Below are 19,786 nucleotides of genomic sequence, written 5' to 3'. Positions count from 1 at the left end.
CTCTCTCTCTCTCTCTCTCTCTCTCTCTCTCTCTCACACACACACACACACACACACACACACACACACACACACACACACACACACAGATATTTTCAACACAATTTCAAACCACAGAGGTCCATGCTAGTTTAAACGTTGTCAGGGTAACAAAGGAAGTCTATTTATGAGATGTGATTGGTTTGAAGATGCCAGTGTTATTTGTGATTTAATGGATCCTTCAGTATGTACCACCAGGCATCAAGTGCACAGAAGAAAATATTTTACAGTGATGCTACAGCTGCCTTTCTAATGAAATATTACAGATGCGCAATGCAAACGATTAGGCTAATTGAAATAACTTAATATTTGACATGCCTAAAATTATCCACATAACTAAATGTGTTTTGTCAAGAAAAGTATATTTGTAATAAAAAGGACCGGCGCATTTTAAGAGAAAACCAATGACAACGAATGTTGCACGCTGACTGGCAAAGGAATAGGATTATCTAACCGTAGGTGGCGTGGTTTATTGCAGTAGCCGGTCCAGTTTGGGGTAGGATTTGTGGAGAAGGCATTATTTTATAAGCGTTTTGCGCATCGTTTGTAATCCTCTCTGATGTCACTATGACGAAGGAGGGGTAGGAGATTGCGCTGGCCTAATCCGTACGCGATGATAAGAGAGAGACCAGCAAAGATGGTGATGGCGATTCGACAAGTGCTTTATCCATCTCTTTCGTAACAGGTAAGTGAGATCTGACACACCTCTGCGGTCTGGAATCCGATCTTCATGACACTGGCGTATTTAGCAAAAAGAGGCTGTTTGATCTGTTCTAATCTTAAACGATGTATCCTGTGTATGAACAAATATGACCGTGCCGTCGGCGCACCTGCAAGATAAGTTTATTAGCGATGAAGGAATACCGAAGTGCAGGCCCTGCCTTTGGAAATACGATCAAGTTATTAGCCGGCATTTTATTGCCTCAAAATGAAATACAATCAAAAAGTTTTAGCTGTCATTAGTACCCTGTTGGTTCGGCTTCGATGACTTAACATATTTTGTAGCCTACGTAACCTTGTCCTCCCCAAAACTTTACCGGGTCATAGCCTACCACTTTGTGGGCATAGAAAGAAATGTCCAAGCGGACAACTAGCCTCCGCAGCAAATCTGTCAAATGACGAGTGGATTTTACAGTAAAACGCCTTTCCGGCAGCAGCTCTTGTTCTTGTGCGCCGTTCTCTGGTCTATGCATATGGCCAACCTTTTCAGGTAGCCAGATTGGCTGATAGCTTTGGATTTAACGTCAAATCACACAAATTCCTTACTAAGGGCAGAACTCCAAGTCCCGTTGTGTAACATGGGCTGCTTGAATTTCCATGTTATAAAACCGTAAATTGACCGTCATTCATTAAGATGAGCGACGAACCGGAGAACTAGGAAGATAAGAAACCAGGGCTCAATACACCAAAAGGTATCATTTAAATAGCCATATGCTTCTTAGCCATATGTTTCTAAGCATGTCATCTCTTCATTGTGGACGAAGGCTATAATTAGATCTGATAATGATATAAACATTCTAATTTTGTGCCGTTAATAATAATAATAATAATAATAATAATAATAATAATAATATACTGAGATCGGGATTGTGTTTTTGCCAAAGGGTTCTAGCAGAAGATCACTTGAGTTAATAGGCAAATCCCCTGCCCGGTGGTTTCGTATGGAGACTCGACAGATGGGCGAGCTTCAGTCCAAGCGATACGGGAGTCAAGCCATCTGTGACTGGGTCCCTCAGTCTCCTGGAACGGAGAAAAAACAAACTACTGCTTTATTGGCTATGGAGGTTTCCAGTTCATGTCAGGAGTTTATTGATGTTCATTCCAGTAGATTATGGACCTCATTATACACAGTTTTGTAAGAATTACCCAGATGTATTTGGTTGACTTTAGTTTTGTTTTACTCACTATGCAATACGTGTTGTATGTCATGCTGTAGTCTAATGACAGTCTTGGACATGACAAATCAAAGTGCTTTTAGATAAATGACCCATGCTATTATCACCACCTCATCTCCAGAGGAAGCTCGTGTTCCTGCTGCACAGCGTTCATGTTCCTGACGCTAAGCGCATGATAATGCACCTAATTCTTCCCTCCGTTTCCTGTAGGCTTATACTGACATCTGCACCCTGTCCACTCTCATACTGTATGCCATCTCATCGGGGACTGGGAGTAATGTCTGAGATTAACCACTTATCATTGGAATGCACTGAGAGTCCATTCAGTGCCATTGCATTAATTAAAACAGCCCCTAAAGCAAGGGATAGGCCATAGCTTTATTAGCTCTTTTAGGTCCTAATAAGGTGTCTCCACAGCCGAGTGGTAATGCAAAAAAAAGACTCCTGAAGCCAATCTTTTCCATTTTACTAAAACATTGTCACAGCCCCATTACGTCTACTGAAAGCATCCAGTCCTCACACTCTTAGGTTTTGATTCATGTTGTCCTGTTGTCTCACTGCAGCTGATTGCTTATCTTCCTTTTACGTAGTGCATTAGCATACAGGTCATGTCCCCTCCATAGCAATCAGCCATGAGTCACAGGGAGGACCTGGAGGAGGCGGGGCCTAAGGTCCTGCCCCCTCAGCGCAACCGGCAGCCAAAGGGGGTGACCATAGAGGGAGGCCGGCCCAAGTGGAGGCCGTGCCAGCTAAACAGCCAGGATGCCCAGGGAGATGGCCATCATCATCATCATCATCATCACCACCACCACCACCACCACCACCAGCAGTCTCACCATCACGAACAGCAGGCGGGGTCTGGCCATGCACCAATGCGCCGCAGCAGAAGACATGCCCCCGGCCAGAGCCAGCACAGGGTGAGTGACGGCAGAGAAGTCCAGCCACGGCCGGGCCTGCCACTTCGCCCAGGGATAGCGAGGTATCGGCGGAGCGGTGAGAGAGGCCATCAGCACAGGGATAGGCAGCAAGATGGAGTGGGTTATGGAAATACAGCAGGGGAGCAGCCCCTTTATCAGACCGATCAGGCCACAGGCGCTGTGTCCGCTGAAGAGTCTTTGCAGGAGCTGCTGACCCACCGCTCGCAGGAGGAGCTGACTCCATCCCTAAAGGAAGCAGCAGAGCAGGATGGAGGCAGCCCAAGCCTTCAGTGGTCCTCCAGCACTGAGAGCAGTCTCCACGCACACTTGGAACAGACGGAGAACCTGCAGCCAAAGCGGGAGCAGATGGAAGAGAACGAGGGAGGCAGAGATGAATGCGAGGCGGATAGGTATGAAAAGGACAAGGAAGGACACCAGGATCGCATGTCAAGTAGTGCTTGTTTGAAAGGGAGCATGCACTCCCACGGCCGGAGGGCGGGGCCTATAAGGATGGATGTCCCCCCCTGTGCTGTGAGCCCACCGCCCCCACTCTCAGTTGATCATAACCAGCCTCAGGCTTTCTCCGGACCTCTCAGGGGTTACAGCTTGGAGCCAAAACCTGCCCAATTCAGCTCGACTGGCTATGCACCCCTGAGCACAGGGCCAAGGCCAGAGTGTCAAGCTTGTACTCAATCCTGTGAAGAACCTGTCTCAGACTCCAGTCCAGAAGCCTTCTCTGTCTCCTGCGCACAACCGAGCTCTGAATCCTGTGCCAAACCCTTCCGAACCATTCTGATTGAAGCCCATGGGGACGCGCACGGTGGGCCCTTTGCTGGGCAACAGCACAAGGGATCTGAAGAGCAGCAGAGCTTTGAGAAGAGCCTGGATGTGCCTAGCAGCCAGCCTATGCCCCAGTCAGGGCAGCATATCGAGCCCAGACAGCAGGCGTCTGTCAGCTCCAGACTAAACAAAGCTGGCTGCCCAGAGAGATGCACTGCTAAGTATGGGAATCGCACAAGCTCCAGTGACAGCTTTTATCAGGAAGCTCAAGAGCTCTGTGATGAGTGCCCCGATGCCGGTCCCCCTTCCCCTGGCTCGCACGGAGGACAGGCACTGGAGAGCAGCTGTGCAGAGGCTCCGCCACCATCTGCGAGGGTTTCTGGGGATGCCATCTCTCTGGCTATACGGGACATCAAGGAGGCCATAGAGGAAGTGAAGACGAAGGCCGTGCGCTCGCCCTACACACCCGACCCCCCCACAGAGCCGGTGTGGGTAATGAGAGAAGACGTGAGCCTGGCAGAGGACTGCCCTCTGCAGGGACACCCACAGACTCCTCCTCAAGGTTCTGCTCCTCACTGCATGGTGAGTGACATGTGTGCCTTTACATTAAAGCCAACATTGCACTGTAAGAAGTTCTCCTGAGGTTTGTGCTAAAATACAATAATAAGGTAAAATTTCAAAATAATGAAAGTTAAATGACTAAATATCACATAAGAATACCATTTACTGCCGTATTTTGTTATGTTGTTAGGCTGCCGGTCCAGATGCAATAGCACCTCTAGGAGCAGAATCTTCCAGAACACAGGAATTTCAAGACGAAGATGTCACTCTCAGCTTACCTCCTGCTGAAGAGGTGAGTGATTTGGCTTATGTTTGGTCTGTACCACTTCAGCCACTTTTTAACAATTTGTGACAGATTTATAGAAATTGACAACGTCTTGTTTCAAATATTTAGCTTAGAAGAAATTTTGCTGCCTTCCCTACATATGTTGATGGTGAGTTTCAATGCACCAAATCCAGCTATAGGGTGTCAGTAATATACTCCTAATATACTCCAACAACTTTTACTGGTGTTATTATTATTATTATTATGAATAATAATAGTAATAATGAATAATAATAGGTTTTGTAGACAGCAACAACTATTATTATTATTATTATTATTATTATTATTATTAATAGTTGTTGCTGTCTACACCTGCTTTACGCTTTAAAAATATTTTATATTATTTAGATTTTGTACATGGTTTTGTATGCACAATTGTTTTTGTGAATTCCCTGCCGACACTTTAAGGCAAAATGTTTTATCAGTTGCAGGGCCATGTGATCCCGAGGATCTAATCGATGGCATCATCTTTGCTGCCAGTTACCTGGGCTCCACCCAACTGCTGTCAGAACGCATGCCCTCCAAGAGTGGCCGCATGCGCCAGGCCCAAGAGGCTACGAGCCGTGTGAGGGTGAGAGCAAGGAGTCCTGTGTGAGGGTGAGCGTGTGGCATCCTGTGTGAAGGTGAAAGGTGGCGTCCTGCGTGAGGATGAGCGTGTGGCATCCTGTGTGAAGGTGAAAGGTGGCGCCCCGCGTGAGGGTGAGCGTGTGGCATCCTGTGTGAAGGTGAAAGGTGGCGCCCCGCGTGAGGGTGAGCGTGTGGCATCCTGTGTGAAGGTGAAAGGTGGCGTCCTGCGTGAGGGTGAGCGTGTGGCATCCTGTGAGAAGGTGAAAGGTGGCGTCCTGCGTGAGGATGAGCGTGTGGCATCCTGTGTGAAGGTGAAAGGTGGCGTCCTGCGTGAGGGTGAGCGTGTGGCATCCTGTGTGAAGGTGAAAGGTGGCGTCCTGCGTGAGGGTGAGCGTGTGGCATCCTGTGTGAAGGTGAAAGGTGGCGTCCTGCGTGAGGGTGAGCGTGTGGCATCCTGTGTGAAGGTGAAAGGTGGCGTCCTGCGTGAGGGTGAGCGTGTGGCATCCTGTGTGAAGGTGAAAGGTGGCGTCCTGTGTGAGGGTGAGCGTGTGGCATCCTGTGTGAGGGTGAGCGTGTGGCATCCTGTGTGAAGGTGAAAGGTGGCATCCTGTGTGAAGGTGAAAGGTGGCATCCTGCGTGAGGGTGAGCGTGTGGCATCCTGTGTGAAGGTGAAAGGTGGCGTCCTGCGTGAGGGTGAGCGTGTGGCATCCTGTGAGAAGGTGAAAGGTGGCGTCCTGCGTGAGGGTGAGCGTGTGGCATCCTGTGTGAAGGTGAAAGGTGGCGTCCTGTGTGAGGGTGAGCGTGTGGCATCCTGTGTGAGGGTGAGCGTGTGGCATCCTGTGTGAAGGTGAAAGGTGGCATCCTGTGTGAAGGTGAAAGGTGGCATCCTGCGTGAGGGTGAGCGTGTGGCATCCTGTGTGAAGGTGAAAGGTGGCGTCCTGCGTGAGGGTGAGCATGTGGCATCCTGTGAGAAGGTGAAAGGTGGCGTCCTGCGTGAGGGTGAGCATGTGGCATCCTGTGTGAAGGTGAAAGGTGGCGTCCTGCGTGAGGGTGAGCGTGTGGCATCCTGTGAGAAGGTGAAAGGTGGCGTCCCGCGTGAGGGTGAGCGTGTGGCATCCTGTGTGAAGGTGAAAGGTGGCGTCCTGCGTGAGGGTGAGCGTGTGGCATCCTGTGTGAAGGTGAAAGGTGGCGTCCTGTGTGAGGGTGAGCGTGTGGCATCCTGTGTGAAGGTGAAAGGTGGCGTCCTGCGTGAGGGTGAGCATGTGGCATCCTGTGTGAAGGTGAAAGGTGGCGTCCTGCGTGAGGGTGAGCGTGTGGCATCCTGTGTGAAGGTGAAAGGTGGCGTCCTGCGTGAGGGTGAGCGTGTGGCATCCTGTGAGAAGGTGAAAGGTGGCGTCCTGCGTGAGGGTGAGCGTGTGGCATCCTGTGTGAAGGTGAAAGGTGGCGTCCTGTGTGAGGGTGAGCGTGTGGCATCCTGTGTGAGGGTGAGCGTGTGGCATCCTGTGTGAAGGTGAAAGGTGGCATCCTGTGTGAAGGTGAAAGGTGGCATCCTGCGTGAGGGTGAGCGTGTGGCATCCTGTGTGAAGGTGAAAGGTGGCATCCTGCGTGAGGGTGAGCGTGTGGCATCCTGTGTGAAGGTGAAAGGTGGCGTCCTGCGTGAGGGTGAGCGTGTGGCATCCTGGGTGCATGCATCCTGGAATGCTTGAGTGTGAGTAGGCTGGCTACCATATGTCAAAGTTGTGTTGAGAATGATTGCGTATAAACTCTTTCCTTGATGGTTTAGGAGTGACATTCCACAAGTAATAGGACGTTGTTTGCTTGCTGCTGTATGAGCATTGCTTATGTACTTTGCTGTACTTAAATGGCTAGTGAGTTCTGAAGCCAGTGATGATTTAATGGCAGGGCACATGCTGGAGGTCAGAGGTCGTGTAAAGGTTTTTGAGGGAATGCGCAAGGACGTTTATTTTTCCTTCCAGAACAGCCATGGGCACAGCAAGCATGAAGGAGTGACAAATGGTTGATACTTGGAGACAGTTTTACTCTTCAGAACGACTGGTGTCACTCTTGTAAGGCGAGGATTCACTGATCGCATTTGTCAGCAACCGTCAGCCTATTGCAATGTGAGAGTTTCCATAACAACCCACCCACCCTGTGCGTCCCTTTTAGTCACATTCCCCTTATATCACATTTGGGATGACCTTTGACCATCATGATGTCACTTTGTATTTGTGGGGTTCTTCTTTTCCGCTCTCTTTTCCTTTGTGAACAGGCAGCGCAGAAAAAGGCCCAAACCAGACACCAGGTAGAGTATGATATAGAGTATGATATGGTTTATAGGAAGTAGACATCTGTGATTATGGTTACTTTTGGTGGTTCATGTGATTCTTGTCTCTTGTCAGCTGTGTCTGACCTTGGGCAGAATATTCACGAATACATATGGCAGAAAAACATTGGATGGAAAAAACATTGGATGGAAAACATTAGATGTCCTTTGTTGCAGATCACCCTGTCCAGATGTATCCTTAGCCAGTCCTCTGACTCTCCCTCTGTTTGTGTGCATGGGTTTGCTAATACTGATTTAAATACTTGGATGGTGCTGGGTGGTGGAGTGATGAATTTTTTCCCTCCTGCGGGGGCAGCAGGGCACAGAGGGTGAAGCACCTTCATCTGCCACTGAGGTGGACCTCTTCCTGTCAATCCAGAGGATTAAAGTGCTCAATGCTGACACACAGGTGAGTCTCTCTCTCTCTCTCTCTCACTAATTTTTCATTGGATACATTTTCTCTTGGACCACCATGCTTTGGATGCAATACCAGATAACTGAACCATTGCAGTCGCACCCAATCCAAAATGTGCTGTGCTAAATATCAATGAAAAGAATCTGGGGTCACTTCCTTTACAATCATGGAAATATGTTCATGGTAATTGACCTCCTCATTCAGCAGCGATTTGGTTGAACTATTGCTTTGACTGAAAGTTGACTGTGATCGTTACTGCTCGTCAGGAGATTATGATGGACCATCCTCTGAGGACCATCTCGTACATCGCAGACATCGGGAACACCGTAGTGCTCATGGCCCGGGGCAAAATGATCCGCTCACGCAGCACCCAGGACCAGCTGGGCTCGGCAGACTCACATCTGCCCGGCCCTGCGCGGGACGAGCACCCCCAGTACAGGATGGTCTGCAATGTGTTTGAGTCGGAGGACGTGAGTGCCTGTTTTTGTTTTGTCTGCTGGCGCCCTTGTCTTGATCCGAGCTGGTCTGCAGGAGTGCATGGAATGGATCACATTCACTCAGGACTGTGAGGCCAAAAAGAGACAGAAAGCTGCTTGTATCAAAATCTTACGTTATTATATGACTCACACAATGAAAATTAGAAACAGAAGTGTCCTTTCGCCCAGAGGTGGCATGGCAGATTCCAGTCTAGTGGTGCAATCAATGTTGTTGAAAGGTGGGGGGTTGGTTGGTTGGTTGTTTTTTTTGTTTTTTTTTATATATAACTTGAATTACCTCTCAAATCTTCTTGCTCTCATTCTCTCTCTGGCACCACCTGCAGGCTCAGCTGATAGCACAGTCCATTGGCCAAGCCTTCAGCGTAGCGTATCAGGAGTTTCTTCGGGCAAACGGTATTGACCCAGACGACCTGAGCCAGAGAGAGTACAGTGACATTCTAAGCAGTCAGGACATGTACAATGATGATCTCATCCACTTTTCCAAGTCCGAGAACTGCAGGGATGTAAGTGGATTGCAGTATAAACAGCATATACTCCTTATATAATTTCACCCCATACTGGTGTTTTGCTGTTCTACTGTGTTTTGACAATGCATCATTGCATGTGAGCCCAAGATGTATGTTGAGAGTTTGGAGTAGGCCAGTATAATATGAAATGAAACTGTTTATAATAAAGTAACATTAATAAGTTTACAGTTGCTAGGGCAGCTTAGGTAGCTGGAGATATGATGTTTTACGATTTTTTGAAACATGATTTTCATGAAGCATAAAACTGTTCTAACACCCAGTTCAGCTTAGGAAGGGCTTGTTAATTAGCAGACTAATTGATTGATTGTTAATTAGCAGACTAATTGACTAAGTGCAGAGAAAGCACTAGAATGTGAAGGCACAACCCTGTTCCCTACACTGTGTGCTGGACCAGGTGCACATAGAGAAGCAGAAGGGGGAAATTCTTGGTGTGGTCATCGTGGAGTCTGGCTGGGGTTCCATCTTGCCCACTGTCATCATCGCGAGCCTAATGCATTCTGGACCGGCCGCAAAGTCGGGTCGGCTTAACATCGGAGACCAGATCATGACGGTGAACAGCACCAGTCTGGTGGGCCTGCCCCTCTCCACCTGCCAGAGTATCATTAAAGTGAGGCAATCTCCTAATCACACTGAGTGCCTATTAGGACATCATTATAGTGAGGCCATCGCCTGATCACACTCTAACGATGCCCTAGCAGGCACTGAGTGTGATCAGCATCATTAATGTGAGGCCATCTCCTAATCAGTGCCTGCTAGGGTTTATCTGGAATATCAGAAGGAGGTGGTCTTATGTAGTGATCAACATCGCTTGATGCTGCATACTCTCTAATTGTGAGAAATGTCTACTTTAACATATTTCATGAGAGGTTATTTTTCCTTTTTCAATTCAAGTAATTAGTAGTAAGGGTGAGCTCATCTTTAGTAAAACTGTAAGCACGAATTGCTGTACCTCTGCCTCAGGGGCTGAAATCTCAATCCAGGATCAAAATGAACATTGTTAGATGTCCTCCTGTCACCATGGTCCTCATCCGCAGACCAGACCTCCGCTACCAGCTTGGCTTCAGTGTACAGAATGGCATTGTGGGTAACTTCTGGCCAAACTTTGTTAAAAAGCTCGTTAAATGATTTTTTATTCCCAAGAAATACATTTCAATTAAATTAGAACACACTAAATATTTGTATTAGGCTGTCATCTACAAAAAGTAAATTAAGTACTTTTCAATTTCAGATTTGCAGTCTCATGAGAGGCGGTATAGCTGAGAGAGGCGGAGTCAGAGTGGGTCATCGCATCATTGATATCAATGGACAGAGTGTTGTGGCCACAGCCCATGAGAAGATTGTTCATATACTTTCAAATGCAGTTGGAGAGGTACCTCCTAACTCATATAGCTATAACTTAGATGAAGACATTTGTCTTCAGTCTTTTACTTTTTTGCCAGTGTCTCTAGCACTTTAAACGACAGTCATTAAGCAATGACTACTTGCAGCGCTGGGAATTCTGGGAACTCTTTTGGGGGGGGGGGGGGTTCATGCTGCACTGTATAGGTCATGGAGAAATCTCCCTTAACCTTCAATATCAGCAGCACTGAACACACCCACAAGGGCTGAATTCTCTTACTAATTCCATATGCACATACTTGGTCTTTCTCTCAGATCCATATGAAGACCATGCCTGCTGCTATGTACCGCCTGCTGACTGCCCAGGAGCAACCCATCTACATCTGACCCACCCAGGATCAGCTCAATGACATCTGACCTGCCCTGAGATCTGGCATCTCATGCGCACCTATGTTAATTCAATTGAATCTTCATGTGATTGTTTACATATTTATAACACTGGATGTACATCTTTTTCTCAGAGCCTTTTAACTTGCCTTAAGCTGTAAGGGATATGACTGACAGCTGCACATGGTCTTGAAAGAATAACTCACCCAGAAGTGCTAGGGTTGGTGAAGGAACTGTGTAGAAGCTCAAATAATCTTGTTTGCTCACTGGTGAGCCCTTCATGTCACATAGCTAAAAATCAGTTTGCTTTATTTGGACCAGAAATATTTGTTTGATGAATATTTCACTGAAATGCCCACACAGCATCCATCTTCAGTGTCAGAAGTGGGTAGGATACTCACAACACACAGGGAAAACCACAAAGGCTGATACTGCAATACGATTCACAAACGAGTGGCCTAGATGAAGTAAGAGAGTCAAGGAACTCTTTGCATTCAAATCCTTGACATATTATTATGATCTATGGATTTCACTACAATTTCAAAACCTTGTCTGCAACATTGGAATTTTTACTTTGAGGAAAGACCTGGGTCATGTTCACCTGAGTACCAAAGAATGCCGTGTGGTACCACGTGGTAATCTCTACTTAAATTACCACTGGACCTGAACTACTACTACTATGGAGACCATCAGCATTGTAATACAGTAAAAACTATAGGGTACCAAATGTTAATGTTGAGCACAGGTGTAATGTATTAAGCAGCAAGAACATCCATGCTATTCCTGATAGTAAAGGAAAAAGAATTAAGAGATTTTGTATTTTATTTATTTGACTGTGAAGATAAAAAATATTTAATTTTCTATTTATTCATATTGACAGAAATATTATGGACCTGATATTTTGAATCAAACCAAAAGGCAAAGTGATCTAAAAAAATTCACATGCATGTTAAATGAATAACAAAACCACTTTCAAATGTATAAGATGAGGAAGAATAATATTTAAGGCAACTGAACGATATGTTGTGTTTATGGCAGGTTACGCATTCTTACTGTTCACACAGGTGCACAGTTGTCCACTTCTCAGTGTGGATTAGAACCTTATAACAACTATAGATTTTCATTAGTGGGAAAACAAATTTGGATACTACAGATAAATGTATTAATTTTCAGAAGACACAAGGTAAATAGAGGCAGTATACTACTTGAACATATCCATCTTTTCTAAGTATCATATAAAAAACGATAAATATAGAATGAAAAACATGATCTTCAAAGTAGCCCAAACCGTAACTCTCCTGTGCTTAATTTGAATATTGGAACTCTTTTCAGGATGTTATCTGACTTGCTGTTTCATTTGTGTAAGGTATTTTTCCCATGCCAAGATTCAATATAAGGGGACATGGGGCCTTTTGACATCCACGTTTATGACACACGTGGGCGGAGACAAAAAGGACCCCAGTTCCTGGGTGTGGAGTCCTATAGCTCGGTGTCATTGTATTTCTGGGGGTTGTAGTAGCCTCGGCGAGACTGGTCAGCGAGCTGGCGGTGGTCCTGGTCCTCCTCCTCGTTAGCCGCAGCAGCGTAAGAGGAATGACCCTCTGAGAAGGATAGCTTGGCATGTGATTCTGCGCTCGAGCTTCAAAATATAGGAGGGGTTATAATATGAGCACAGTAACAACAATGAACAAATGATAGTGATCCATTCATGTGTAAATATAGTACAAGAAAACTGAACTATATTTCATACACAGACTTTGGCCTCACCCAACAGCCTGCGGTCTGTTCTGATTGGGCTTTGGTTTGACGGGGACGGCATAAATGTCTGGGTGTTTCTGAGAGATTTCCAGCTGGAGATAAAAAAAAAAAAAGAAGGTTGTTTAATAATTGTTTAGATTCACAAGAGACATTCCCCCTACCAAGTGACCCAAAAAATGATTTCAATCATGAACTCATCAAGTAAATGTGCTTGCGATTGATTATACTCCACTGAGAGGGGACAGGAAGCATACGAAAAGGTGCGAGAGTGTGTGTGCGCATGTGTGACTAACCCGTGCGTATTCAGCCTCCTGGAGCTCCAGCATCCTCTGTGTTCGGGCCAGGTGGTCCATCTGTTCAAAGGCCTTCACCTTGCCCAGGAAGGAGCGTTTGGCTGGGTCATCCACATCTGAGGCAGGCTCCAAAGCCGGGCCGGCCCTCCCAAGGAAGCTGGGCTTCTGGGCTACGGGGGGCGGAGGGGGCCTTAAGCTGGCGGAAACCTCACTGCTCACCACGCTGCTGGAGGGAGAGTTGAAGCTCCTTGTGTCACTGCCTCGAGGCTGCGACTTGGCCTGGAATAAAAACATGGAGAAATGGGAGAGAGGTGGAGAGAGGCAGGTGCCTTCCTGTCTATAAAGACTAAACGACATGTAAGGCACACAAAGAAGCATGAAATCAGGAAGGATATGAAGCCGCCTCTTTAGGAACAGGTGCAGTGATCTAACAGACCAATGGAAACGGGAGTGGGAGGGAGTCTTTAAGGACGAAGACCTTACCTTGGGGGGTTCTGGAACGAAGGAGGGAGGTGGGCTGGGGTCCCGCAGTACCTCCCTGCTTCCAGACCGCTTCATACGGGGCACAGGGGCAGGCTTCTGCAAGGAGAGGACAGGATGGAGCAGGGTCAGGGGGCTGTTCTCACCATTGTGTGCACGCATACACGTGCACACACACGCGCATACACATCAGACTGCCTTTTAAAAGTTGCTTTACACTTAAAAAAAAAAAAAATGAACAGTGTCTTGCCTTTTTGTGCCTAATCATAGGAAAATTCTTTTCTTTGAGGAACAGCAAGCTAGATTTTATTTATAAGATTGGAAACATTTGGACTTGCAAATGTATTAACAGTCTGTGTTTGTAAGTGTGCACATATTTGACCGCAGTTCTACAAGTGTCCTTTAGAGGGGAGTGTCAGGACTTGGTAACAGTGAGAAATAAGGATCATAATGATTACATATCATTATGAATGGCATGTATGCATGCTATATACATACCTACACAATCCAGTAAATAGATGCTTTGCATTACTACCATCGTCCAGAGACTTCTTCCATCAGGTTCCCTCATTAAGTAATATCTAATACAGTCCTAGTTAAACAGTACGATTTTGCAGTAGTTCCTTTGCCCATCTTACTAACATGAGCAGGACATGCAGGATCCTCTTATGCAACAGTGGGATTTGGCCATCTTGTTTCAGGTAGGACACTCAGGTGCTTGTCCAGTCTCTCATAATCGCAAGACTGGACTATCCCCCAATGCTTGCTTACAAAGTCAAAGACAGGCGTGCCCCCTCATCCCTGAACACACTCGTCTCAGCATACACCGGAGCTCACGCCCCTCGTGCCTCACGTACACCTCACCTGGAACCATCGCCCCCCCCCCCGGGAAGACCCGCTTGGAGTCTCTTTTCTGTACCAGCACCCAGATGATAGAATGAAATTATAGTACCTGTCTGTACAGAAACGTTCCTTGCTGTCTTCACCTCTTCAAGAAGCACTTAATCCCTAGCCATTTCAAGCCAATCAATAAATCTCTAATTCTAAGATCATGTTTACATATATTAATGAACAAAAACAATGTGTATATATGTCCCTTGTCTGTATTCTTTCTGACAAGTTTCTTGCTTAAAGGGAATCCTTAGACTGACCTAATATACCAATGACTTCATCCATGGAGACAACACTCTTTTCAAGTCACAAGAGCATTTGCTGATCACTGTTCCTGTTCAGGCTCACCTCATCAGGGAGCACCGGCTCAGATGAGCGGCTGGTGCCCGACACCCGTGGCTCATCCACGGCCTCGTCTAGCTCATTGTCTGTGTAAGCCCCTCCCTCGTCATCACTGGTCAGGCGGCTGTCCATGCTCAGGTAGTCGGCGCCCATGGCCGACAGGTAGGACATACGGTCGTCCTGCTGGTCCAGGTCCTCCTCGGAGCCTTCCATCTGAACAGTGGTTTGTCAGCACTTATGTTAGCATTACGAGTCCTAATGACATAGATGCGAACTTTGCTGCGGTGAGCACTCGTTGACCCTTACTTTGCTCTCGCAGACCCACACAGCTCGGCTCTGCTGTGCGTGAATGGTGTCCTTCAGGCTCCCGTACCAGGCGTCATGGCTTGCGTTCAGGTCCACGGTGTCTGCAGTGCAGATTATTAGAGGAAAAAAAAAGGCCCATCAGAGTCCCTGGCTAGGCAACCGTCTCAATCAGCATTTACGCTACACATATTTAACTTTCAGTGCCTTCAAGCTGTCTATGCAAAGCTCTTCATCTGTTCATCACACTGCAAATTTTTTTTGAAGTGGCTTCGATAGAGCACTAAACGTTGTTTAAACAATGTTCCTTATAATGCACAAATTGTGTCATTAATGAAGTAAAAAAGTTCCACGTAAACTTCCAGATGGAGCTTATGGGACGTGCTTTGGCTGTACTGACCAGTGAAGAGGTGGGAGCAGGTCTTCCTCAGCTTCACGGCCTGCTCGTAGAGCTTGCGAGAGCTGCGGTTGGAGCCGGGCATCAGACGATTTCTCATGGTCTTCACGCCTTGCCTGCTGTCTGGATTCAGGAATACCACGATGGGGTACCACTGGGTATAATTTAATGTGTCCACGGCTTTGGGGGTGATGTCGACCAAAGCATGCTTATCCTGGGAGAGCGAGTGAGCGAAAGAAAGAAAAGGGGTGGGGATGAAATCTAAATTTAGAGAAACAAGACCATTCAAAAGAAGATGGGGTTTGATGGGTGGGCAGAGCTTACTTGTTCAATGATCTGCCGGATAGTGTTTAGTTTCACCACTCCTGAGGACTTCTCTGCACCTGCATCTTTGGGCTCTGTCTCTGTGAACCAAAATAAATAAATAAATAAATAAATAAATAAAAAAAATCAGTATTTCACACCTGCAGCCATAAAAGACCTCTGAACCCATACCAATTCCCTTCACCAAATATCACATCTTCGCACTCACTTGCAATGACAAACTCCTCTGGCAGATCATTTGCTAATTTCTCGTTAGCTGCGTCAGCAATCGGACCAAAAAGAACCACAGGTCTCCTGAACCCAGCTAGTGAGCACAAGAAATATAGGAAGCGTTACAAAAACACCGCACTTGGTTCATGAAACAAAAGTTTTGCTAAAACATAATGTAACCGGCTCGCTTCAGCAGTACCTTCTCGCAGCACCACTCTCTCATAGGCAGGGAAGCGTGTGGTGATGGGCGTGGCTGTGAGGTCCTCTCTGCTCTTCCGGAGGTCCTTCTTCTTGCCTGCCCTTTGACCCCTCAGCCTCCAGAAATCTCCTCTGTCATTGGCTGCTCCCTTCTGTGTGTTCTGCGCGTTGGCTATCTGATCAGCCCTGTTGGTGATGCAGAAAGTGCCCTAGTAAAGCACAGCACCATGGCAACTGGCAGACCAGAGGCTTACGTGAGCAGTAAAGTGGATTCTGGAGCAGCAAGCCAGTTATACAGTAGCTGCATGGGGATGTCAGAATTTTATGCACACTCACGCTCACACTTGTGCACACACTCCTCCTGACCTGCTCTTGCTGGGGATGACACCTTTATCGAGTAGCTGGTTGTCTTTGTCGGTGCGGATGGCTAGCCAGTTGCCCAGTTTGCCGTCATACAGAGTGTCCACTACTTTGAAGACTTCTCCCCTGGAGAAGGTCAGGCCCTGTGGAGATTCTCGCTCATGCTCAAAGTGGGTTCTAATGAAGAAGTTGTCTCCTCGTCCAGACTCCAGAACCTCCTTATACACTGCCACAATCGAGCAAACAACGAGATCATTTTATTTAAAGGTAAATCCCCAAGCTTTGAAACTTGCATTAATAAATATGCACTGTACTGTTATAGTGACTTCAGAAGGTACTGTATGGTAAAACTCATGCAGTTTTCTACATTTGTCTCTAGGTAATAAAGAAACAGTCTGCTAGAACTCTGAGAAGTTCTGGAGAAAGAGGGCAGGTATACCATCAGGTTTGCTCTGTGCCAGGATAGTGACATTTTCTCCTCTAGGAATGTCCAACAAGTACAGCACTGCATCTTCTCTCACCATACATCTAAAGTCCATGTTATTCACCTGCAGGGAGAAATCAGTAAGATATTTGATTGAATTCTATTATATTCTATTGATTTTTTCAGTTTAAACAGGCATCATACTTTATAGAATCTCTGTATGTTGACATTGCTGCGACACCCCTTAACAAAACCAAACTCCCACACACCATATAAAGAACACCGGCACCTCTCTACACATGTTCAATGGCTGCTGGAGGGGTTTCGTGTACCTTCATAATCTGGTCCCCTGTGCGCAGGCCCTCAACCTCAGCAGGGCTGTCCTCCTGAACGCTCGCTATGAAAATGCCCACATCATTGCCCCCTGCCAGCTGAAGGCCCACACTGTCACCCTTCTGGAAGTGCACCATCACTGTGCCAGGCCTGCAGACATGTGCCACAAGTAAACACAAGCTTTGGCTCGAGCTTCAACTGAAGAACAGTGCAGATAGGAAGCCTTATCAAAATATCATCTACCTTCAGAAACTATTATAATCTGTTATTAATTTTTTTTATTAAATCGAGAGAAATCTGTTTAGTCATCGCCAGTTTCAACCCACTACTTGGGTCTCTTTCACCACCTAAAAGCTACCAAACTTGAAGGGTGATGGCTAACATATTTCCTCAGAGATATAATTTCCCCTCATGCTCTACAGCTTACAGGGTGTCACAGGTCATTTGCACATGCAGGGAGGAGAGCTTGTCCATCTAGCATCGCATGGAAACAAAGCCATCTTTCGCACTTACAGACTTCACCAGTTTGGTTTCTTAGACCTGTGGTCTTGGATGACTCTGGCACTGATGGGGTTCATAATTTGCGAGCTCCCAACAACACGGAAGTGTAATTTGAGTCCAATAGCCTGCCTGCACTTCAGTGAACAACAAATTAAAAGGCTAATTAATTAAAACCTAAAAGTGAACCCTTAACCTTAAAGGGAAAAAGGGTGTGTGTGCTATACTAATCCTAAATGTATACAGTGACAAAAGGAACTCCTACAGACCCGTAGACTTCCAGGTCCTCTGGGCTTGGTCGCAGGGGAGTTTTTGGAGGCACTCTGGGTTTTGGTGGAACACTGATTTTAGGGGCAGCACTGACCACTGGAGCTGTTAGCAAAGAGCAATTAACATCTCCAATTTGCAATCCATTCAGCCTTTATATCAAGCCAAGACTTCTGAGACTCCTCTTGGTCTCTCAGACTAGTTTTTTTTTATATTTATTTCAGAACTGTCAATCTCCAAATGCTGAGTCCAACGGCGGTGTTCTTACCTGGAGCTTCCTCAGGGAGAGGTTCGTCCTCCTCCATTGGTGGTGGAGGAGGTAGATCATCTGCAGATGCTAGAAATGGTGTTGGTATGGCACCTTTCTTAGCCAGTCTGTTTGGAGGGTCATCCCTGCAATAAAGCCATCCAAGAATTCACGTCTAACAACTTCTTTCCCCCATTACCAATAACAGGCACTGTTTTGTTTCATAATTATGAATGGACTGTCAAAAGCAAAGTCACATTATATTTTATGTTCTCTAAAGCAGAAATGACATAGAAGTTTACACATTAGCAGTGCTTTCCTATCTTTTAAAGGGTTGTAAGATTTCCTGGCAGCAATTTCCTCTCATCACTCTGTCACTGATCATGACTAACAGGTCACACACAATGACCCTTTTGACCTCTGACCGTCTGTAAGGAACTTATTCAAGGTGCCCCTGTAAATATGATTCTGCTCCTGTCAGACACTTTCAATAAGTGTTTTCATGTAATGAAGGTATAACTTCACGCTTAGCAACTGATCACACTACAATTAATTATATACTGAAAGGTGGCACTACACTTCACAGCAAATCCCTGTCTAATTAGTATTCTTGCTTTAGGCTCTGAAGAGTCCAGTCTGGAAGGTCACCTGGACTTTTCACGAAGCCTCTCATTGGAGGAGTGGGGTGAAGGGTCCGAGTGGTGACCTCGCCGGTCATCCTGAGGAGAATATGACCGGTAGGACTCGATCTCAGAAATATCTGCGGTAAATACACCAAGCCAAAATGTCAGTACAAGCCACAGCAGGGGTGGGGTGCCATGCTACATGAAAGCATCAAAGAAAAAAAGTTTCAACTTGAACTCCTTTTGGATGTCTTCAAGCACAAACCATTTTGTAGACACAAATTAATAGTATATATTTCCAAAGTACAAACTATGGACAGCAGCTAAACATAACATCTTTTAAAGTCTTTCAGTGGTATGTGATGACGACTGGCTTTTAGAAAGTCTTTCAGCGGTATGTGACGAAGGCAAGCTTTGAAGACACTATTTAGCAGCACAGATTGGCATACTGACTGCCTCAAAGTAAATGATTTTAATAAAGTGTAGTTACTTGTGGGAGTTGAGATACAATTACTGCCTCATGTAGTAATGCTTTTTTAATATGATTAAAATGACTTTTTTTTAAAAAAGTCGACAGTTCACAAGGATACTTCACTGTGTGACTGGTCCCCTTCAAACCTGGTTTTTCCATCTGCCACTATGTGCAAGTACAGCAGGAAAAGAACAGACCATTTTGCAGAAATATACTAAAAGAACCCTGCATGAAACATACTATTTAGCTTATGAGAAGTTTACACAGTTTTGCCAAAGCCACAGTATAATCTCTTCTTCTGCTCTCTGGAGTCAGCAAAAAGACAGCAGTATTATTATTAATCATACAGAATGTTATGGAAATTCAGTCAATGAGGTATTAAAATGAATGAAACTTTATACCCTTTTTTAATGTAAATACATTTCAGCAGACTATGACTTCATGCTTATCCATAAGACATGGTGGGAGGGGTCATCAGGAAGACTTAGAAGGCTATACTTCTTAACTAGCACCCAAGTAATTTTTGATTGGCTTGACATACCATCCAGCTCAGAATCACTGTCAGCCATTGGTGGCATGCGAATTAGAACCTTGCGGTGATCTCTCTGCACCACCAGCTGCAGTTTCCCACGAGACTTCTCAATCAATTTCCCGGCATCACTCAAGGACAGGTTCTCCGTGGCTGTACCATTGATCTGAGAGACGGCGGGAGAGAGGGAGTCCTATTTATAAAATCTTATTCCGATGCTGTTTACTAGAATTACTGTTGATTTCATCATCATTCTTTTCTGACTG

General features: G+C 46.0%; 2 protein-coding genes across 9 annotated transcripts in view; one reads left to right on the top strand and one right to left on the bottom strand.

Annotated features, from left to right (window-relative positions):
• Positions 1 to 189: 189 nt before the first annotated feature.
• On the top strand, positions 190 to 11,379 carry apba1b (amyloid beta (A4) precursor protein-binding, family A, member 1b). Of its 6 annotated transcripts, none has more exons than XM_081701786.1 (13): positions 447 to 724; positions 2,525 to 4,213; positions 4,383 to 4,484; positions 4,587 to 4,626; positions 4,943 to 5,088; positions 7,354 to 7,386; positions 7,724 to 7,816; positions 8,089 to 8,292; positions 8,643 to 8,822; positions 9,241 to 9,414; positions 9,807 to 9,926; positions 10,075 to 10,215; positions 10,500 to 11,379. In XM_081701786.1, the coding sequence occupies exons 2-13, from the start codon at positions 2,567 to 2,569 to the stop codon at positions 10,569 to 10,571; spliced, it is 2,952 nt and encodes a 983-aa protein (XP_081557912.1). In that variant the 5' UTR covers positions 447 to 724; positions 2,525 to 2,566; the 3' UTR covers positions 10,572 to 11,379. The 6 variants fall into 6 exon arrangements, with proteins under 6 accessions (XP_081557913.1, XP_081557912.1, XP_081557910.1 ...); XM_081701784.1 differs by having other exon boundaries at positions 456 to 724; positions 7,727 to 7,816; positions 9,241 to 9,453; XM_081701783.1 differs by having other exon boundaries at positions 456 to 724; positions 9,241 to 9,453.
• A 2-nt stretch (positions 11,380 to 11,381) lies between these two features.
• The window catches only part of tjp2a (tight junction protein 2a (zona occludens 2)), an 18,731-nt gene continuing 10,326 nt past the window's right edge, over positions 11,382 to 19,786 (bottom strand). For all 3 annotated transcript variants that reach the window (XM_081701782.1, XM_035535252.2, XM_035535251.2), the window contains 17 exons: positions 19,533 to 19,686; positions 18,545 to 18,656; positions 17,918 to 18,042; positions 17,652 to 17,754; positions 16,884 to 17,034; positions 16,567 to 16,675; positions 16,134 to 16,353; positions 15,769 to 15,953; positions 15,568 to 15,663; positions 15,360 to 15,439; positions 15,039 to 15,249; positions 14,642 to 14,742; positions 14,342 to 14,548; positions 13,106 to 13,201; positions 12,623 to 12,901; positions 12,339 to 12,421; positions 11,382 to 12,210 (listed from right to left, as the gene is read on the bottom strand). In XM_081701782.1, coding sequence (XP_081557908.1) covers positions 12,051 to 12,210; positions 12,339 to 12,421; positions 12,623 to 12,901; positions 13,106 to 13,201; positions 14,342 to 14,548; positions 14,642 to 14,742; positions 15,039 to 15,249; positions 15,360 to 15,439; positions 15,568 to 15,663; positions 15,769 to 15,953; positions 16,134 to 16,353; positions 16,567 to 16,675; positions 16,884 to 17,034; positions 17,652 to 17,754; positions 17,918 to 18,042; positions 18,545 to 18,656; positions 19,533 to 19,686 — 2,472 coding nt within the window. In that variant the 3' untranslated portion in view covers positions 11,382 to 12,050. The remainder of the gene's footprint in view (positions 12,211 to 12,338; positions 12,422 to 12,622; positions 12,902 to 13,105; positions 13,202 to 14,341; positions 14,549 to 14,641; positions 14,743 to 15,038; positions 15,250 to 15,359; positions 15,440 to 15,567; positions 15,664 to 15,768; positions 15,954 to 16,133; positions 16,354 to 16,566; positions 16,676 to 16,883; positions 17,035 to 17,651; positions 17,755 to 17,917; positions 18,043 to 18,544; positions 18,657 to 19,532; positions 19,687 to 19,786) is intronic.

This window comes from Electrophorus electricus, chromosome 19 (assembly GCF_041902795.1).
Source record: "Electrophorus electricus isolate QZ-2024a chromosome 19, ASM4190279v1, whole genome shotgun sequence".
NCBI classification, from domain to species: domain Eukaryota; kingdom Metazoa; phylum Chordata; class Actinopteri; order Gymnotiformes; family Gymnotidae; genus Electrophorus; species Electrophorus electricus.
Note: the sequence above shows the minus strand (reverse complement) of the source record. Positions and strands in the feature narration are given on the sequence as shown.

Coding starts and splice junctions, on each gene's coding strand:
- apba1b (XM_081701783.1), top strand. CDS start 2,567: ATGAGTCACAGGGAGGACCTGGAGGAGGCGGGGCCTAAGGTCCTGCCC. Junction 8,293..8,642: donor ATGTGTTTGAGTCGGAGGAC/GTGAGTGCCTGT, acceptor CACCACCTGCAG/GCTCAGCTGATAGCACAGTC. Junction 9,927..10,074: donor TCAGTGTACAGAATGGCATT/GTGGGTAACTTC, acceptor TTTCAATTTCAG/ATTTGCAGTCTCATGAGAGG.